At 43.3% G+C, this 19,039-nt stretch overlaps 2 protein-coding genes across 2 annotated transcripts in view; one reads left to right on the top strand and one right to left on the bottom strand.

Annotated features, from left to right (window-relative positions):
* Nucleotides 1–518: 518 nt before the first annotated feature.
* Nucleotides 519–2,088, bottom strand: LOC144523007 (histone H2A-like). Its single transcript, XM_078258258.1, has one exon. The coding sequence runs from the start codon at nucleotides 2,059–2,061 to the stop codon at nucleotides 1,678–1,680; it is 384 nt and encodes a 127-aa protein (XP_078114384.1). The 5' UTR covers nucleotides 2,062–2,088; the 3' UTR covers nucleotides 519–1,677.
* Nucleotides 2,089–6,718: 4,630 nt separating this feature from the next.
* Nucleotides 6,719–19,039, top strand: part of rab3b (RAB3B, member RAS oncogene family) — a 22,840-nt gene continuing 10,519 nt past the window's right edge. The window contains exons 1-2 of the mRNA XM_078258242.1: nucleotides 6,719–6,781; nucleotides 14,706–14,930. Coding sequence (XP_078114368.1) covers nucleotides 14,706–14,930 — 225 coding nt within the window. The 5' untranslated portion in view covers nucleotides 6,719–6,781. The remainder of the gene's footprint in view (nucleotides 6,782–14,705; nucleotides 14,931–19,039) is intronic.

Here is a 19,039-nt window from a genome sequence, read left to right as displayed (position 1 = left end):
CCCCAAATCCAGTGAGAGCAGTGAACTGATCACGTGTTTGACTTGTGAAGAGCGTTGGAGGGAACGTCCACGTTATTTCTTTGGACAAGTTGGTTGAAGGAGGATTAAGTAAACACGCTGAGTTGAAATACTATGTTTTGTGACAACAACGCTAATGCCAGTAGCTCCTCCGTGTTTTGGCCTGTGTTGTTATCAACGGCCCAGACTCACAGCCAGGCGGCCGGGTCGCCGTACAGTCTAACAGCTGAACAGTTTACTGGGAGCTGGTGTCGGCCATCTTGAGTTGTAATGAAGTCTAGTATGAAATAGACATTATTTACACATTTATGTTGAATATTTTATTTGTAGCTTACTACAAAGAAAATATTGAGACTGTTCAATCTACCATAAGTTCTGTTGGGACAATAAAGAGGAACACAACATAGGTTTGAGTGTATATATGTCTGTGTGTGTGTATATATACACACACGTGTGTGTATATGTGAAAATATATACATCTTTATCTGTGTGTGTGTGTGTGTACGTGTGTACGCTGGTTACCTAATTAAGTAGCTTGATAAAGTGAAACGCCAGCTCTTAGTAGAAGGACCATATATTAAAAGACAAAATGTAAAACTAGAAGAAATACTAAAGAAACTAAAAGAAATTGGCTGAGAAGATGTAACAGAATTGGGTGATAATTTATAAGAAGAAAAGACAAAGGTCAAGAACGACTTTACTATTATTCTTAATAAAACTATTTGTACTATTTATATTGATAATCACATGTACATCTACAAACTCGCTCAAACATTCATATACCATACTTTTAACTACTCTTAAGATGATGAAACACTAAACATGTAATAATGTATTATGTATATAAATGTAGAGAATTAAACCCGATACGTTGAATTAATATACTCAGTTTCTTCCATTGTTTATTATTTTAGAACAGAAACAAATGTGTTTGTGTTTGTACGCTTCAGCCTGTCTCTCTGTCAGCAATAGAGTAATATTATTACTTAGTTTTGTTTAAATTAAGGATATTATTATGTAAAACTCATTCCGATACCTGAATGTTAGGAAGGAATAGATGGCTCAATATTCACCTGTTGTTCCCTGTTATCGTCCGTTACACATTATGTTTAGTATTCGTATTTTTCCTCTTGTAACATATATACTCAGTTTCTTCCATTGTTTATTTCAGAACAATGAATACATAACTAGTATAGAAATGAATGTGTAACCTAGACATAATGTCAACAAGGCCTAATTGTGAGCAGGATTATAATAGATATGTTTAGTATTCATGTTTTTCCTCTTGTAATGTTTCTATTGTTGTAAGTGAAACAACTGGTAAATGTAATATTAAGGAATACTTAGTTTGATGTGTGAGGCTTTAAAAACAGCCTTTTGTTTTGATAGTTAGTGTTTTGGCGGGCTTCTCAGTCAATTAAACAGATGAACTGGAACCAGAGTAGAAGTCTCATAGCAGTATAATAATCTTATCTTGTTATATATCTATGCAGCCGACAGTCTCACAATATTGGGTCTGTCATTTTAATGTTTCTGTTGTAAATAAACAACCTACCGTCACTAACTAATCATGGTAACAAAGGAGCTCTGTCTTTAGTTGTATGTGTTTGGCTCTTAAAAGAACCGTTTGTTTGGTTTGTTGGATTTTCTTCCGGTTGTTTACTTCTTGGCGGGCTTCTCGGTCTTCTTGGGCAGCAGGACGGCCTGGATGTTGGGCAGCACGCCGCCCTGAGCGATGGTCACTCCGCCCAGCAGCTTGTTGAGCTCCTCGTCGTTGCGGACAGCCAGCTGCAGATGGCGGGGGATGATCCTGGTCTTCTTGTTGTCGCGGGCAGCGTTTCCAGCCAGCTCCAGGATCTCAGCGGTCAGGTACTCCAGCACCGCCGCCAGGTACACGGGGGCTCCGGCACCGACACGCTGAGCGAAGTTTCCCTTCCTTAGATGTCTGTGGACACGACCCACAGGGAACTGGAGCCCGGCCCGGGAGGACCTGGTCTTCGCCTTCGCTCTGGTCTTACCGACACCCTTCCCGCGTCCAGACATCTTGTTGCTACTTTATTCTTCGGTGTAAATCGACAGAATGTGCCTAGTCATTGAGAGAACGGTCTTTATATAGAGACCAGCTGCTCGCTCATTGGATACTTCGAACGTAACTGTGATCGCCCAATCAGAAAAGAGTTCTACAACGCTCCCGCTTAGCAATGTAAATAGGTTTTTCAGAATAAAACGACGGATACGTAAACATTTTTAATACACTTTTTAATAAAAGTCAGCTTACTGTACGTTTTAAAAGAAACGGACTCATTGCAGAAGGTAGGAAGGTAGGTAGGTAGGTAGTAACATTAGTCACACTCAGACACTGAATATTATATACAAATAACATACTATTTCTTTAAAATATATTTTAATTTAAAGTATTGATCCTTAAATAACTACTGCCAGAAATACAATTGAAAATGCAGCCAAATTTGTGTTTTGTTTTCAGAAAACAAAAACATAACTTGTATCTGTATTCAATTTTGCTGGCAGCAAAATGTAAACAAGATGCGTTTAAGCTATTATTTTGAAGTTTTGATCACAAAATGGCTGTCAGGCCTGTCAGACCCATAGACAGTATATAATGGACCAAGAGATCCCGTGTCTCTGGACGGAGACCAGTGAAGGACATTAGAAGCTCTTTCCCGGTGATGGCTGAGCGTTACTGAGCAGCCTCCAACTGAGCTTGAAGACGTAGATGTGACGTGAGCAACCTGTCTGAAAGTTGGAAGTCTTCTGGTAGCTGTGCCAAGAGAAATCTCAATCATTCCCAATCTAGCAGAGACGGAGAGCGTAGGTATATGTAAGGAGATAACATAGACACAGGCTCATTATTGATCACTAAAATGATAGTTAACATTAGTCATTACACTTAAACAGCTGATGGAAGTCCAAACTGCCTGAGAGCTTCTCCTGTACTATACGGTAACTCCTCTACTATGAGACAGGAAGTCTCGTGGTTATGACCCAATCGTTAGCCTATTGTTATAAAAACGTCTGCTACGGAGCCATAACGTGAGCTACAAGGTAATGGAGCCTTTTATACGTTGTTGTGTTTCTTTAGAAATAAACAACGGACAAATAGAGTCTTTAAACGCTTCAGATGTAAAGGTATTCTCTGTCAAAGTGACGTCAGAATGAATGGCAGTCAATGGGATGCTAACAGGGGGTGATGGCTTGGTAGCATCAAAATGGCGTCATAGGAGGTTCGCGGTCCGAGGAGAAGCTTACCCCCTTGGTCAGACCAATATAGAGGGTTTTCACGGCGTGTCATCAGACCAGAAGTCGCCATGTTGGAGGTACTCCGCATCACAACAAAACACAGGCACTGAAGTAGATCCCCAACGGCGTTAAGGAAAATGGTTAATTATTGCCGTGTTTTAGGTTGTACCAATAGGTCAGACCGAGAAAAACATTTGGAATATTATCGACTTCCAAAAGTTATTAAAAACCGGGGAGAGGAATGCCAGAAGTTATCAGAGGAAAGGAGGCGCTTGTGGCTGGCAAAGCTCAACCAGGATCTACGAGGGAAAACTGTGTCTTCGGTCTTTGAAATGAAAAAAATAAACGATTGCGAGTCACTTGGCTACACCTTGAGTATCACAATGATGTCATACAGTTAAGGTTAGGTTGATTAAAGACGTTATTGCATTACTTACTTTGGCCTTCACAACACAACGGTCGTTATTGACTTGGTACTGCGTCTCCCTCACCCATCCACACACCATCCGGTAATAAGCCTCCAAACTTTTGTAGGATTTAAGGTCTTCCGCTGTGTACGGGCTCGGCGAGAAAACCATAGTTGACTATATCGGGATATGCAACTGAAGGAAGAATCAGGGTCACAATGGATCCAAGAAGAGGAAGCCAACTGTTAGGGATCTGCACCGCCAGTAAACTGTCATTTCTCAAAATATCACGCTTTTTTTGTGGTCCAAGTCCTTCCCTATATGCCGTTGCATCTTGGACGCGTTTTGATGAGCTTTTCTGTTGTTTAGACATAAAGTATTAAAGTATCCAAAGTTCACAATACTCCATTACTCCCTTCAGTTGTTTACACCGAGTGCCTCCAATATGGCCGCGCATCCAGGTTACCGCCCAGAATGTGACGTCGGTGAAAACCCTCTATACTGTTAATATTAATATTTACAGGGCTCTCAAGTGTCACGCATTGAGCGTGACAGTCACTCATTTCGGTCTTTTGTCGCGCACTCCCGCCACACATTGTATTTCTCACGTGGAAAAACTATTTATAATATATTTAATATGCCGCAGTGTCCAAAATTTCTCTGGCGCGCCGCTCTCTCTATGGAACCGGCAGATATCAAGCGCGTCTCCCCTGGAGTTCTTAGTCGAGCCTGCCACTTATCAGCCAATCAAAAAAAAGAAAGGGGCTACACAATAGCCAATCAGAAAATAGCACTATTGTATCTGGGTAAGATTTAACACAACAACCAATGAAAAAGAAGAAGCACAGAGCAGCGTACAGACACTTCCCTAAACGTTGTCTCATTCAGAGACCAGAGACCCAAACGGGGCTCTGAGTCCGTCAGACGGTCTGAGATCTATCAGCAGAGCAATCACGTAACGCACAGCAGACTGTGGTGCAGGTGTAGATTATTTTCTGAAATATAGAGACTATTATAACTTTATTTTTCTCAGAGAACACAGATATATTTTGAATGTGCACAACGTTTTGAACGTGAGCAGAAATCTTGCTCAAACTTAACAGTATTACAGTCCAGGGGTTTATTAATAGGCCTAAATTAAAATGAATTAATGTGTCATTGAGGTGAATAATTGTCATGTGCACATTTAAGGAGGTTACTCCCTCAACAAAAGATGCAAAAGAGAAGGGAAGAGTAAATGATGCTAGTCTACATGTGTGCTGACTCAGATATCATTGGAAAAGTCAATCCAAAGGAGAATAAATAGATGAAAGCGATACAGACTGTCTGAGAGACTTACTGCATTATATTCCATTATGTTTTTATATTTGGATTATAATCTATGTTTCCCTTTACATAAAGATATTTCCAGCATAAATTCATTCAGAAAAAAGTAGAAATAGGTGCATAACAATTCACCAGAATGCAGGAAATGAAATGTTTAATGTTCAACATGTTCTGGGGGAGGACCAGGTCCATATTAGGTCCATTTCCAGGACTAATGGTCACCATGTAGAAATGGAATAAATAGCCTACTTTGTATTTGGTTGAATTGTAAGTGCCATGTGTCAAATCTTTTCTTCTGCAAGTCTGAGTATTAATTATTAATAACAACAACAAAAACACTAACAATAACAAACACCCCCATTCCTGCGATCCGTCCATTGGACGTGGCCTCAAAGCACAACTGTTGCACGTCCTTCACGTCACACGTCAATCCTAAAATCTCAGTCTGTTGACCGATATTGCACTATTCCTTCCCTCTCTTTTGTATATTTTTTATTTATACTGTACACTATGTTCTGTTATAGTCTTACCGTCATCACGTCTTGTACTTTGAGAGCAAAGACGGAGTAAAATGCCTTGTTTGTCTACGCAAAAACTGGCCAATGAAGCTGATTCTGATTCTGATTCTGAACAGTAAATATGTAATCTGTAACATCTGATAGTGCTGTAATAGCCTATTATTATTTTCTCCCAGAATGCATTGCCATTTACAGTATGATCCTGTATAACATTAAAACAGTAAGCTACTGTGAGACTGTAGCTGTACATTTACATCAAAGGTTTACAGTGTAGGCAAGATTTCAATGTATTTGTCACTTTTTCCATCTTTATTTATTGCCTTGTCGCTTTGTTGATATTTTTGACACTTTGAGCGTTTCTGTTGCTTTCTTTCGACGTTTTTGGCGTTTTTTTAAATCCATTATCTTTTCTTTACCCCTAGCATTTGCCTGTACTGTACCGCAGGCCGGCCTTGATAAAACCCCACTGTAGTGTTGTGATGCTGCAACATTAAAATGTCAGAGCGAGGTGCGTTGACGCTGCAGAGAGCAGAAACCTGACCTGAATGTGTGTGTGTTTATATGTTTGATGCAGCACAAACAGGCAGAGTCTGTCCCCTTTCTCTCAGTTTGATGTCTGTTGTTATTGATGCTGAAGCAATTACACGCCTCGCTGCTTCAGTTATGAGTCATAGCACGCAGATGACTGCCGCTCCTGCCGCGTACGCGTCTGCACAAATCTGCCGTGTGATAGGGCGGAGGAGCTGCCTGCAAAACAGCGGAGGATTCAGGATTCAGGAGGATACAGAATTCATTCACAGAGAAGCCGGTGGTGCTGGGTTATTTTTAGGGCGGAGGAGGTGACAGCAGGCTGCAGCCTCCTTTTGCAAACATTCCCACGTCGCTTCGCTCCACCTTGAATCAACGCAGGATGTCAGCGTGAAGCCGTGCGTAAAGAAGCTGCGTGCGGCACCGCGGAAAGAAGACGTTTTACAGCCAATTTCACCTCATTTCTGCAGGAAGAATTTCCACTCTTCTGATTGCAAACGACGCAGCCGGTGTTCCTGATTCCCTGCACAGACGGTCGCTGGATCAGATTGGACTCGTTGTTGTCGCTGTAGAGGACACATTGCTTGGTTTTATTATTATTTTAGTCGTCTTATTTGGGGAGCGAGCTGCAGAGAGAGAGAGAGAGAGAGAGAGAGAGAGAGAGAGAGAGAGAAAGAGAGAAGAGCAAGAGAGAAAGAGAGAGAGCACCAGATCCGCCCAGCAGAGGTAAGACACAGACAACACGGTGACACAAACACACACACACACAGACACACACACACACACACACACACACACAGACACACACACACACACACACACACACACACACACACACACACACACACACACACACAGACAGACACACTCACACACTCACACACACACACACACACACACAGACACACACACAAACACAGGCCTGATATGACTCCAGAAACGTCGATCCCACCTGAGCTCCATCATTATATCCATGTAATCTTACCATAATCATCTTAAATTAAGGTTATGTTTCATTATAAGTTACTCTATAAATAATACATGCTCTAATCTCCTAAAATATCCCATAATAAAGGCACTGGGTACAGGGTGGTGCCTAATATTGACCGTAATATATTGGTTTAATAGATTGTCCATTTTCTGCACCACTTACCAGGGGCAGAGCAAGGGGGAGGGGGGGGGGGGGGGGTTCAGGGGCTCCAGCCCCGAATGTTTTAGGCCACATCCACACAACTACGTTTTAATTTTCAAGCAGCATTTTGAGACTAAAACGATCTCCGTCCACAATAGTTTCAGCTCCAGTAGCAGAATTAATCATCAACATGTCTAACAACACACATCACATGACCGGTCACACACACACTGGACATGTGCGTGTGCGTAAACAGGAAGCAGATTGTCTGATGATACTCTGCGGTTGTATCAAGGGGGTAAGCGTCTCCTCACATCCCAAACCTCCTATGGCGCCATTTTGATGCTAATGAGCCATCACCTCCCGTTAGCATCCCGTTAGCATCCCATTGACTGCCATTCATTTTGACGTCACTTTGACAGAGAATACCTTTACATCTGAAGCGTTTAAAGACTCTATTTGTCCGTTGTTTATTTCTAAAGAAACACGACAATGTATAAAAGGCTCCATTACCTTGTAGCTCACGTTATGGCTCCGTAGCAGACGTTTTTATAACAATAGGCTAACGATTGGGTCATAACCACGAGACTTCCTGTCTCATAGTAGAGGAGTTACCGTATAGTACAGGAGAAGCTCTCAGGCAGTTTGGACTTCCATCAGCTGTTTAAGTGTAATGACTAATGTTAACTATCATTTTAGTGATCAATAATGAGCCTGTGTCTATGTTATCTCCTTACATATACCTACGCTCTCCGTCTCTGCTAGATTGGGAATGATTGAGATTTCTCTTGGCACAGCTACCAGAAGACTTCCAACTTTCAGACAGGTTGCTCACGTCACATCTACGTCTTCAAGCTCAGTTGGAGGCTGCTCAGTAACGCTCAGCCATCACCGGGAAAGAGCTTCTAATGTCCTCCACTGGTCTCCGTCCAGAGACACGGGAGCTGCTGGTTCATTATATACTGTCTATGGGTTGTATGCATAGGCGCCGATACTACTGAGCGCCCACTAGGGGTGTCACGATACCAGAAATTCAGTAGTCGGTGCCAATATCAGTAAAATAACCCGATTCTCGATGCTGATTTCGATACCACGGTAAATAAAAGGATTTTCTAAGATTCCAGGTACTTTAACTTGAACTTCTTTATTAAAATATTTGAAAAATATCAAAATATCATAACAAGACATGTGCAATAGAGCATAGAACAACATAATAAAGTGCAATTAATGGTCATAGTGCAACAACTAGTGTCCCCAGACACAAAAAGGTACTGTGTGCAAAAACAACAACAGTGTTTCTAACAGTTGCGTGACCAGAGGCGTTACAAACCGTGGGTAAATATTTGAGATGTATTTGAAAGCGTGGGCTAATTTCCTCCTGAACAGGTAGCTTAGCATAAGCTCCAGGCTAATTCATCACGGCTACAAGGGACGGGCATTTTATGTCATTTCAAAATGTGTGTACTCACATTGAATTATATAGCTAGAGTACCCGAGTTGGTTACTCGCAAAAACAACTGAGACACGGCCAGTAAAGTGATCCAGACGGGTCCTGGCTAACTGTGGCTAACGCAGCCATGCTAACCCTGCTAATGACAATGGTGAGTTATTTGAAGCCAAAAGAGGGGGGCTGTAAATCAGGAAGAGAGGACCGTGAGTTTGCAGTGAACATGCCGTCTTTTAGGTCGGGTAGAGTTGACTCTCGGCCATTTTTTCGCGACCTCCTTCTTCTGAATGTATCGACTGGAACACTCTGCAGCGTTATACTGCCCCCATCAGCTCTGGAAGAGGCGCAGCACCGATGCTGCTAACACTGGCATCGTCGCTAACGGTGCCTACGGTGCTTCAAAAAATGTTCTTCCAAATGTCTCCGTTTTAAGCCCCTGACACACCAACCCGACGGCCGACTGGTGGCAGAAAAGCCAGTCGGACTGATCAGTCGGCTCCCCGAGTTGGTCCAAAAAGTGCCTCAGAACACACTGGAGCGACGCCGACTTGAGCGTACGTTCTGCGTGTGCGCGAGATGTAATACGTCTCCATAACAGCAGGCGGCACTAATCTGTATTGTTGCCCAAAAATGCGTCACGTGGTTCTGGCTGCTCCCGGATTTTTCAACGGGGCATAATGGCGGCTCGTTTGGAATACGATCTCGTATTTTATGAAAATACTTCACCGAAACGTGTTTCTGAAAACATTTTAAGCGAGAAATGGGCCATGCAGTTCCTGAATCTGTCTTCATTTCAGATCAACAAAGGTCATTTTAAAGGTGCTGACACACCAACCAGACGGCCGACCGTCAGCAGAAGAGCCAGTCGGACTGATCAGTCGGGTCCCCGAGGTCCAAATAAATGCCTCAAAACACACTGAGGGGACGCCGACTTGAGCGTACGCTCTGCGCGAAACGTAATACGTCTCCATAACAGCAGGCGGCGCTGCTCTGTATTGTTTCCAGTAACAGTCCGATTGTCCAGAAAATGAAAACCGGCAGCTGATTGGACGAACGTGTCACATGGTTCTTTTTTCTCCGGAAATTCACAGCCAGACTGTCATGGCGTCTCGTTCAGAATCCGATCTCATATTGGACTAAAATAGTTCAACGAAACGTGTTTCTGAAAACATTTTAAGAGAGAAACAGGCCGTGCAGCTGCTGAATCTGTCTTCATTCAGAAGGAAGCACACAGTTCACAAAAGGCACGCAGCGCTTAATGAAAGGTCTCTTCAACGAATAAGAAAAAGCACACAGTATATATGCATCTCCAGTGAGATAGAAAGACATGCCCCCCTTTCTAAACATGACTCAACATTTCTTACAATCAAACATAGTCAGACATTCAGAAGCCACTTCACTTCTTCCCCTCTGTAGCTCTTTCTACCCCGAAGTTTAGACATCCCGTTAATCTCAACAATGTGAGAAGTCTCAACTATCCAGGGAGAAATAACAGATAGTTCAGGGTGACCTTGTAGCCTTTATCTGTTCACCGTACACGTTACGTTCCCAGACTTTGAGGCTCTTACTTTCAACATGTGAGGAAAAGAAAAACTCACTTTCAGCATTGTGAGACAAAGTAAAACAGAAATAAAACAAGAATATAAAGAATCATGCTTAAATATAATTTTGCCGTCACACCGTGACCCCCCCAGCACCCCCTGCCGAAAATAACTTCCCGTGCCGCTGACCGACTCTGCCATCCATAGAGCCACCAGCATGAATACAAATTTACAGAACGCGAGTCTAGGGCTGACAATTATTTTCATTGTTGAAAAATCTGTCGATTATTGCTCTATTAATGGATTAGTAGTTTGGTCTGTATAATGTCAGAAAATGCTGATTTCCCAAAGCCCAAAAAAAAGGAAACATGTGTCCGTGTCCCGGGAGTAGCCTACTACTTAAGGGGGCTGGTGTTAGATGGATGGATGGATGGATGGATGGATGGATGGATGGATGATGGATGGATGGATGGATGGATGGATGGATGGATGGATGGATAGATAGGTAGATGGATGGATGGATGGATGGATGGATAGATGGATGGATGGATGATGGATAGATGGATGGATGGGTGGATGATGGATGATGGATAGATGGATGGATGGATGATGGATGATGGATGGATGGATGGATGATGGATGGATGGATGGATGGATGGATGATGGATGATGGATAGATGGATGGATGGATGGATGGATAGATGGATGGGATGGATGGATGGATGGATGGATAGATGGATGGATGGATGGATAGATGGGTAGGTAGATGGATGGATGGATGGATGGATGGATAGATGGATGGATGGATGGATGGATGGATAGATGGATGGATGGATGGATAGATGGATGGATAGATGGATGGATGGATGGATAGATGGATGGATGGATGGATAGATAGATAGGTAGATGGATGGATGGATGGATGGATAGATAGATAGATGGATGGATGGATAGATAGATAGATATTTATTGATCCCAAAAATGGGATATTACAGTGTTACAGAAGCAAAATATCAGTCACACAGCACAGAATATACATGAAATAATAATAATAGGATAGAATACAAGAACAAATATTTAAATATTTAATTATATACAAGTTGGGAATACAAAATGTACACCTGCTTAACTAGTAATGATAAAGATGTAGATAAACCTATTGTGCAAGTTGCATTTAGTGCATATCGCACAAACTGTTGGTGAGAATACGTTGGATTATGACAGACTTCAGAAACTGACAAAAGGAATCACTCTCGCTATATCCAGCAGAAGACTTTCTCAGATATTTTCCTCCCAATGGATCACATGACAAGTCTCGTAGGAATCGCGGTCATCCGCAGCTATAGAATCGGATGGATTTTGTAGTCATCTCTTCCTCCCTTCGGTCGTGACAGAGAGGATGAGTCTCCACTGACAACAGCCATCTCACGCTACATTGAACCCAGCAGGATCTTCAGCTCTGACTCATCTGCTGCTCACATTCGTTCAGCGCTTCACACACTAACTCTGTCTGCACGGTCGGCCACGGAGAGTGGCAGCTCAGGCTTTTTATTTGACGTGACAGGTGAACAGGAAGTGTGTCTTTGCGCTCCGTCTTTGTTTAACAGGACGTGAGGTTTGTTGGCTCTTTGTGCTTGAATCACACTGTATATTTGGCTGGAAACAGTGGTGTACTCTACGTGATACGCAGGTATACGCAGTATACCCACTAAGAAAGCTCCAGGATTTCCATATACCCACTTAAAAATGCCCAATGACGTAACAACATACTTTAGTTTTTCATCTTGGCATAGGCTAAATGAAGGTATTTCCACCGTAAATTGGTGCATAAAAGTGTATCCGAATGCAAAAAATATCGTCTTTGACGCTCAAAATAACCTTGAGGGAGGACACCCAGACCCCCCTTTCCCCAAAGGCAGATTCTGGCCCATATATAGCCTATAGGCCAATATATTTATATACAGTACAGTATACCCACTACAATACATTAGACTACGCCACTGGCTGGAAACTTCTGAAACGTCAGCTTTCCAGGAACGAAGAGGAGCAGCTCCTGTGCAGTTTTTCAGCTATTCTGACAGGTTTCCTCACAGCTAGAGGCCGGAGCAAGGTTTAATCTGCAGTGAGAAAGGAAAACCTGTTAAACTGTTAACTGCCTCTGAAACGAGAGGCACATTGTGAAACCCACATTAAAGCAAAAGGTTTTGATGGTCGTGTTAAGGAAACTATTTTACTCACCAGACTCCATGTAAATAATCACTACTTTTAGTGTGTATGGAGCCAGCATATGTTCACATGTAAATGGGTGAATTAAGGGTTTATTTCAACCAAACCAGAGTGGTGATTGTTGGAAGAGCGGAAAGATGAACCAAGACGGCTTTTGGTAGTTTTATTTTGTTTCTGTCAACTTTGAATGAAGTGTGTTCTACGATGATTAAAGTCCTGATTATTTACATGGAGTCTGGTGTAGTTTGGTGACGGTGATTTTGGGGCTGTTTCATGTTAAACTAAAAGGATCTTCCTCTTTAACTAAAAGGTCTATCTCTGTAGGGATCCTTTCATAATGTTATCAGACACTTAGAATAATAATCTGAGTCTGTCAGCAGCAACAACAGAACTTTTAGTGGAGGCTAACTAAAGGTGTGCAATTGTCCGTTAACGTTACATTACAGCTTGTTTCTTGCTGAGTACTTTATATTGTTTCTGAGTTGTCGAGCTTCCTGTCAGGCTTCATCCAGCTGCAACTAGCTTCCCCGATCACGTGAGCTGGGTCCTAAATCACTCCCTTCTTGTGAAAGTTTAAAAGACTGTAAAAGTGGAGGACAATGAAACATGAGTTGGACACGTCCTCCACGATCCCCAGTTGAATTTTGTTCTTGTTTAAATACAGATATTCTCACGACACGGCAGAGATGGGACTCAAGTTTGAGAGACTTGAGGCAAAGCCCGACACAAGTGTCTTTGCTATTTTAAGACAAATAGCATCCAGCGCCCACGTGGTTTAAACAGCAAATGCACCTGCGCCCATCTGTGCGCCCATGGCCGTGCTGGTCTTACAGGGAGGTGTGTTCAGGTGCATTCTGGCCGTGCTGGTCTTACAGGGAGGTGTGTTCAGGTGCATTCTGGGCGTGCTGGTCTTACAGGGAGGTGTGTTCAGGTGCATTCTGGGCGTGCTGGTCTTACAGGGAGGTGTGTTCAGGTGCATTCTGGGAGTATTGCTATCTTGAGGCAGTGGGAAGTGATGGCACCATTGACCAACAAAAACCTGGTCTAAAGTCAATAACGCAGCATTTCATTGTTATTTTAACAGAGCATTAGTAAAATGCTCCTAGGCTCGTGCACAGCACGCGCACACTATGCTTGTTACACACACAGGGACGCACAGCAGCACACACACATGCACACAACACTTTTTTCCGCCGTCAAACTAGCAAAAGTGTATTTGGACACGCCTTAAACGCACCTGCGCCATGCACTTCACGCCGTGCGCTTAGACCGTTAAAATAGGACCCTTGTTCTTTCTTTAATCCCGTTTGAATTTAGCCATGAATAATTACACATATGATGTTCGTTAGTTTAAAAGATAACTTTGCAAGTCAAGAGAGTCTCAGTTTGTAGTAAAACTGAAGTATCAGACTGTGAAAATGTGACATTAGAAAGACTCATCAGCCCAAAGTGTCTAAGTGGCGTCTCTCTAAAGCTACGATCTGTAGTCCGTCTGTGCGTTTGGTACCAGGATGTAACGTTACTCACACGCGTAGCTCCTATGGCGCCATTTTGATGCTAACAAGCCATCACCTCCCGTTAGCATCCCATTGACTCCCATTCATTCTGACGTCACTTTGACAGAGAATACCTTCACATCTGAAGCGTTTAAAGACTCTATTTGTCCGTTGTTTATTTCTAAAGAAACACGACAATGTATAAAAGGCTCCATTACCTTGTAGCTCACGTTATGGCTCCGTAGCAGACGTTTTTATAACAATAGGCTAACGGTTGGGTCATAACCACGAGACTTCCTGTCTCATAGTAGAGGAGTTACCGTATAGTACAGGAGAAGCTCTCAGGCAGTTTGGACTTCCATCAGCTGTTTAAGTGTAATGACTAATGTTAACTATCATTTTAGTGATCAATAATGAGCCTGTGTCTATGTTATCTCCTTACATATACCTACGCTCTCCGTCTCTGCTAGATTGGGAATGATTGAGATTTCTCTTGGCACAGCTACCAGAAGACTTCCAACTTTCAGACAGGTTGCTCACGTCACATCTACGTCTTCAAGCTCAGTTGGAGGCTGCTCAGTAACGCTCAGCCATCACCGGGAAAGAGCTTCTAATGTCCTTCACTGGTCTCCGTCCAGAGACACGGGAGCTGCTGGTTCATTATATATAATGTCAATGCTCTTCCAGGGTGATCGATTCATTCCCCCTTGAAAATACAATATGTGGACGTTATAGCTCGAAGGCTTGTGAGCATCTTTACGATGCTGATGTTGTGTTTTTCTCTCTCTTTAAACCTGAAAACCTCCAGATGGCGAAGGCAGACCAGCGTTTCGGCCAGCGGGACGGCTCGGACCAGAACTTTGACTACATGTTCAAGCTGCTGATCATCGGCAACAGCAGCGTCGGGAAAACCTCCTTCCTGTTCCGCTACGCTGATGACTCCTTCAGCAACTCGTTCGTCAGCACCGTGGGCATCGACTTCAAGGTGAAGACGGTGTATCGCAACGAAAAGAGGATCAAGCTGCAAATCTGGGTGAGGATGGAGCCATTAATGTTTAATATGCAATCACACATCACATACAGTATGTGATATATATATATATATATATATATATATATATATATATATATATATATATATATATATATATATATATATACATATATATGAAACCCATTATCAAATATAGTCACAAACTGTAAAAACTAAACTGTTCTGCTCGTTCAGTCAACAACAAGCTGCGGGAGGGGATTAAAACAAGAGTCTTCTGCTTCTCTACAGCTTGTATCATCAGCTGCGATGTTGTTGCCATGGCAGCTGCTCTTCACGCTCACTCACTCTCTCTCTCTCTCTCTCTCGCCGAGACACACACACACACACACACACACACACACAGACACACACACACACACACACACACACACACACACACACACACACACACACTTCTGTCTCAACCTATTCGCCCCATGAAGTCCTTTTAATTGCCACTGAAGACAACTGTGTGTGTGTGTGTGTGTGTGTGTGTGTGTGTGTGTCTGTGTGTGTGTGTGTGTGTGTGTGTGTGTGTGTGTGTGTGTGTGTGTGTCTGTGTGTGTGTGTGTGTGTGTGTGTCTGTATGTGTGTGTGTCTGTGTGTGTGTGTGTGTGTGTGTGTGTGTGTGTGTGTGTGTGTGTGTGTGTGTGTGTGTGTGTGTGTGTGTGTGTGTGGCTAATCAGAGCTGATTGATTCAATCTGAAAGCACAGTGATGATGAGTAAAAATAGACATAAAACACACAATTAAGCAGGCTTTGTGTTGGCTAAAATGAATACTGATTGGCCTTTAGCTTCCTCATACGCAGGCTATCAAAAGACCTTTTCACACGGGATTAAAAATAGAAAATCATTTTATTCCGTCAGTTGCACATATGTGATGTACAGACTGCAAACAGAGCATTACTTAGCTCCACCGTTTGCTCATGTTTCTATTAACATTACCAGTCCGTGTCCGTACTTTGGAGGACTGCAGGGGCTACGTGAGGTCTGTTGCAAAATGTTTTTCAGTTAACAACGCTGTTGGACCAGACCATTGGACAACTTCATATTGACTTTTTTTTCTACCAAAAATGTGACTTTTTTGTCGCCTTCTTTGGACCTATTCTTGCCCCACTTCCTTCCTTCCTTCCTTCCTTCCTTCCTTCCTTCCTTCCTTCCTTCCTTCCTTCCTTCCTTCCTTCTTACATTCCTTCCTTCCTTCGTTCCTTCATTCCTTCCTTCCTTCCTTCTTACATTCCTTCCTTCCTTCGTTCCTTCATTCCTTCCTTCCTTCCTACATTCCTTCCTTCCTTCCTTCCTTCCTTCTTACATTCCTTCCTTCCTTCCTTCCTTCATTCCTTCCTTCCTTCTTACATTCCTTCCTTCCTTCCTTCATTCCTTCCTTCTTACATTCCTTCCTTCCTTCCTTCCTTCCTTCCTTCTTACATTCCTTCCTTCCTTCCTTCCTTCCTTCTTACATTCCTTCCTTCCTTCCTTCCTTCTTACATTCCTTCCTTCCTTCTTACATTCCTTCCTTCCTTCCTTCCTTCCTTCCTTCCTTCCTTCCTTCCTTCCTTCCTTCCTACATTCCTTCCTTCCTTCCTTCTTACATTCCTTCCTTCCTTCTTACCTTCCTTCCTTCCTTCCTTCCTTCCTTCCTTCCTTCTTACATTCCTTCCTTCCTTCCTTCCTTCCTTCTTACATTCCTTCCTTCCTTCCTTCCTTCCTTCCTTCCTTCATTCCTTCCTTCCTTCCTTCCCTTCCCTTCCTTCCTACATTCCTTCCTTCCTTCCTTCCTTCCTTCCTTCCTTCCTTCCTTCCTTCTTACATTCCTTCCTTCCTTCTTACATTCCTTCCTTCCTTCTTACATTCCTTCCTTCCTTCTTACATTCCTTCCTTCCTTCCTTCCTTCCTTCTTACTTCCTTCCTTCCTTCCTTCCTTCCTACATTCCTTCCTTCCTTCCTTCTTACATTCCTTCCTTCATTCCTTCCTTCCTTCCTTCCTTCTTACATTCCTTCCTTCCTTCCTTGTGTGTGTGTGTGTGTGTGTGTGTGTGTGTGTGTGTGTGTGTGTGTGTGTGTGTGTATATATATATATGTGTGTGTGTGTGTGTGTGTGTTTGTGTCACCGTGTTGTCTGTGTCTTACCTACGCTGGGCGGATCTGGTGCTCTCTCTCTGTCTCTCTCTCTCTCTCTCTCTCTCTCTGTCTCTCTGTCTCTTCTCTCTCTCTCTCTCTCTCTCTCTCTCTGCAGCTCGCTCCCCAAATAAGACGACTAAAATAACACACACACAGATACAGATACACACACACAGACACACACACACACACACACACACACACAAACACACACACACACACACATAATCACGCTCCACATCTGAATTAATGAAATACAAACAAGTGCTTGCCGTTTCCCAGCAGAAGGAAAAAGAAAGAGAAAAACAGGAGAGATGTGTTGAATAAGCGCAGAGGAAGCGAAGCACAAAGGAGCTAAATTTAGCAGAACGACTGCACCCAGACCAGCGTTAGTTATCTGAGGATGAAACGGTGGAGGACGGGGGCCGCGGCGGGAGTTGTTGTGGACAGACGTGAAAGTCACATTGAGGCTCGGGTATGTTTCGATCGGTGCTTCAGATAAAATGGTTAAGAGTCTTAAAGTGCTCATATTCTGCTCATTTTCAGGTTCATTATTGTATTTTAGAGGTTGTACCAGCATATGTTTACATGGTTTAATATTATATGTTTGTTGTACTGCTCATTGCTGCAGCTCCTCTTTTCACCCTGTGTTCAGGTCTCTGTTTTAGCTACAGAGTGAGACCTCTCACTGCTGGAACATCTTTGTTGGCAGTCACACATGCTCAGTAGCTAGGTAAGGACTACATGCTCAGTAGCTAGGTAAGGACTACATGATCAGTAGCTAGGTAAGGGCTCAGTAGCTAGGTAAGGACTACATGCTCAGTAGCTAGGTAAGGGCTCAGTAGCTAGGTAAGGGCTCAGTAGCTAGGTAAGGACTACATGCTCAGTAGCTAGGTAAGGACTACATGATCAGTAGCTAGGTAAGGGCTCAGTAGCTAGGTAAGGACTACATGCTCAGTAGCTAGGTAAGGGCTCAGTAGCTAGGTAAGGACTACGTGCTCAGTAGCTAAGTAAGGACTACGTGCTCAGTAGCTAGGTAAGGACTACATGCTCAGTAGCTAGGTAAGGACTACATGATCAGTAGCTAGGTAAGGACTGCATGCTCAGTAGCTAGGTAAGGGCTCAGTAGCTAGGTAAGGACTACACGCTCAGTAGCTAGGTAAGGACTACGTGATCAGTAGCTAGGTAAGGGCTCAGTAGCTAGGTAAGGACTACATGCTCAGTAGCTAGGTAAGGACTACATGATCATTAGCTAGGTAAGGACTACATGCTCAGTAACTAGGTAAGGACTACATGCTCAGTAGCTAGGTAAGGGCTCAGTAGCTAGGTAAGGACTACGTGCTCAGTAGCTAGGTAAGGACTACGTGCTCAGTAGCTAGGTAAGGACTACGTGCTCAGTAGCTAGGTAAGGACCACATGCTCAGTAGCTAGGTAAGGACCACATGCTCAGTAGCTAGGTAAGGACTACAACATGCTCAGTAGCTAGGTAAGGACCACATGCTCAGTAGCTAGGTAAGGACTACATGCTCAGTAGCTAGGTAAGGACTACTAACCAGTCAGAAGCAGAGTATGAGGGCGTACTAACCAGTCAGAAGCAGAGTATGAGGGCGTGTCCTGACAGTTCCTAGGTAAGGACTACTAGCCAGTCAGAAGCAGAGTATGAGGGCGTGCCCTGACAGTACCTAGGTAAGGACTACTAGCCAGTCAGAAGCAGAGTATGAGGGCGTGCCCTGACAGTACCTAGGTAAGGACTACTAGCCAGTCAGAAGCAGAGTATGAGGGCGTGCCCTGACAGTACCTAGGTAAGGACTACTAGCCAGTCAGAAGCAGAGTATGAGGGCGTGCCATGCTAGCAGCTAGGCGAGCATTATAACGTGTGTTCCAAAGTGACCACGTTTGTCTCTGAAGTAAAGGCTGGACTACAATAGAGCTGTTTGGAGCAGTTTGTGAACAGTGTTTTCTGTTGGAGATGGTAAGTCCCTTTGGG

This window comes from Sander vitreus, chromosome 9 (assembly GCF_031162955.1).
Source record: "Sander vitreus isolate 19-12246 chromosome 9, sanVit1, whole genome shotgun sequence".
NCBI classification, from domain to species: domain Eukaryota; kingdom Metazoa; phylum Chordata; class Actinopteri; order Perciformes; family Percidae; genus Sander; species Sander vitreus.
Note: the sequence above shows the minus strand (reverse complement) of the source record. Positions and strands in the feature narration are given on the sequence as shown.

Excerpts from the sequence above, each read along its gene's own strand:
- LOC144523007 (XM_078258258.1), bottom strand. The coding sequence starts at position 2,061 with ATGTCTGGACGCGGGAAGGGTGTCGGTAAGACCAGAGCGAAGGCGAAG.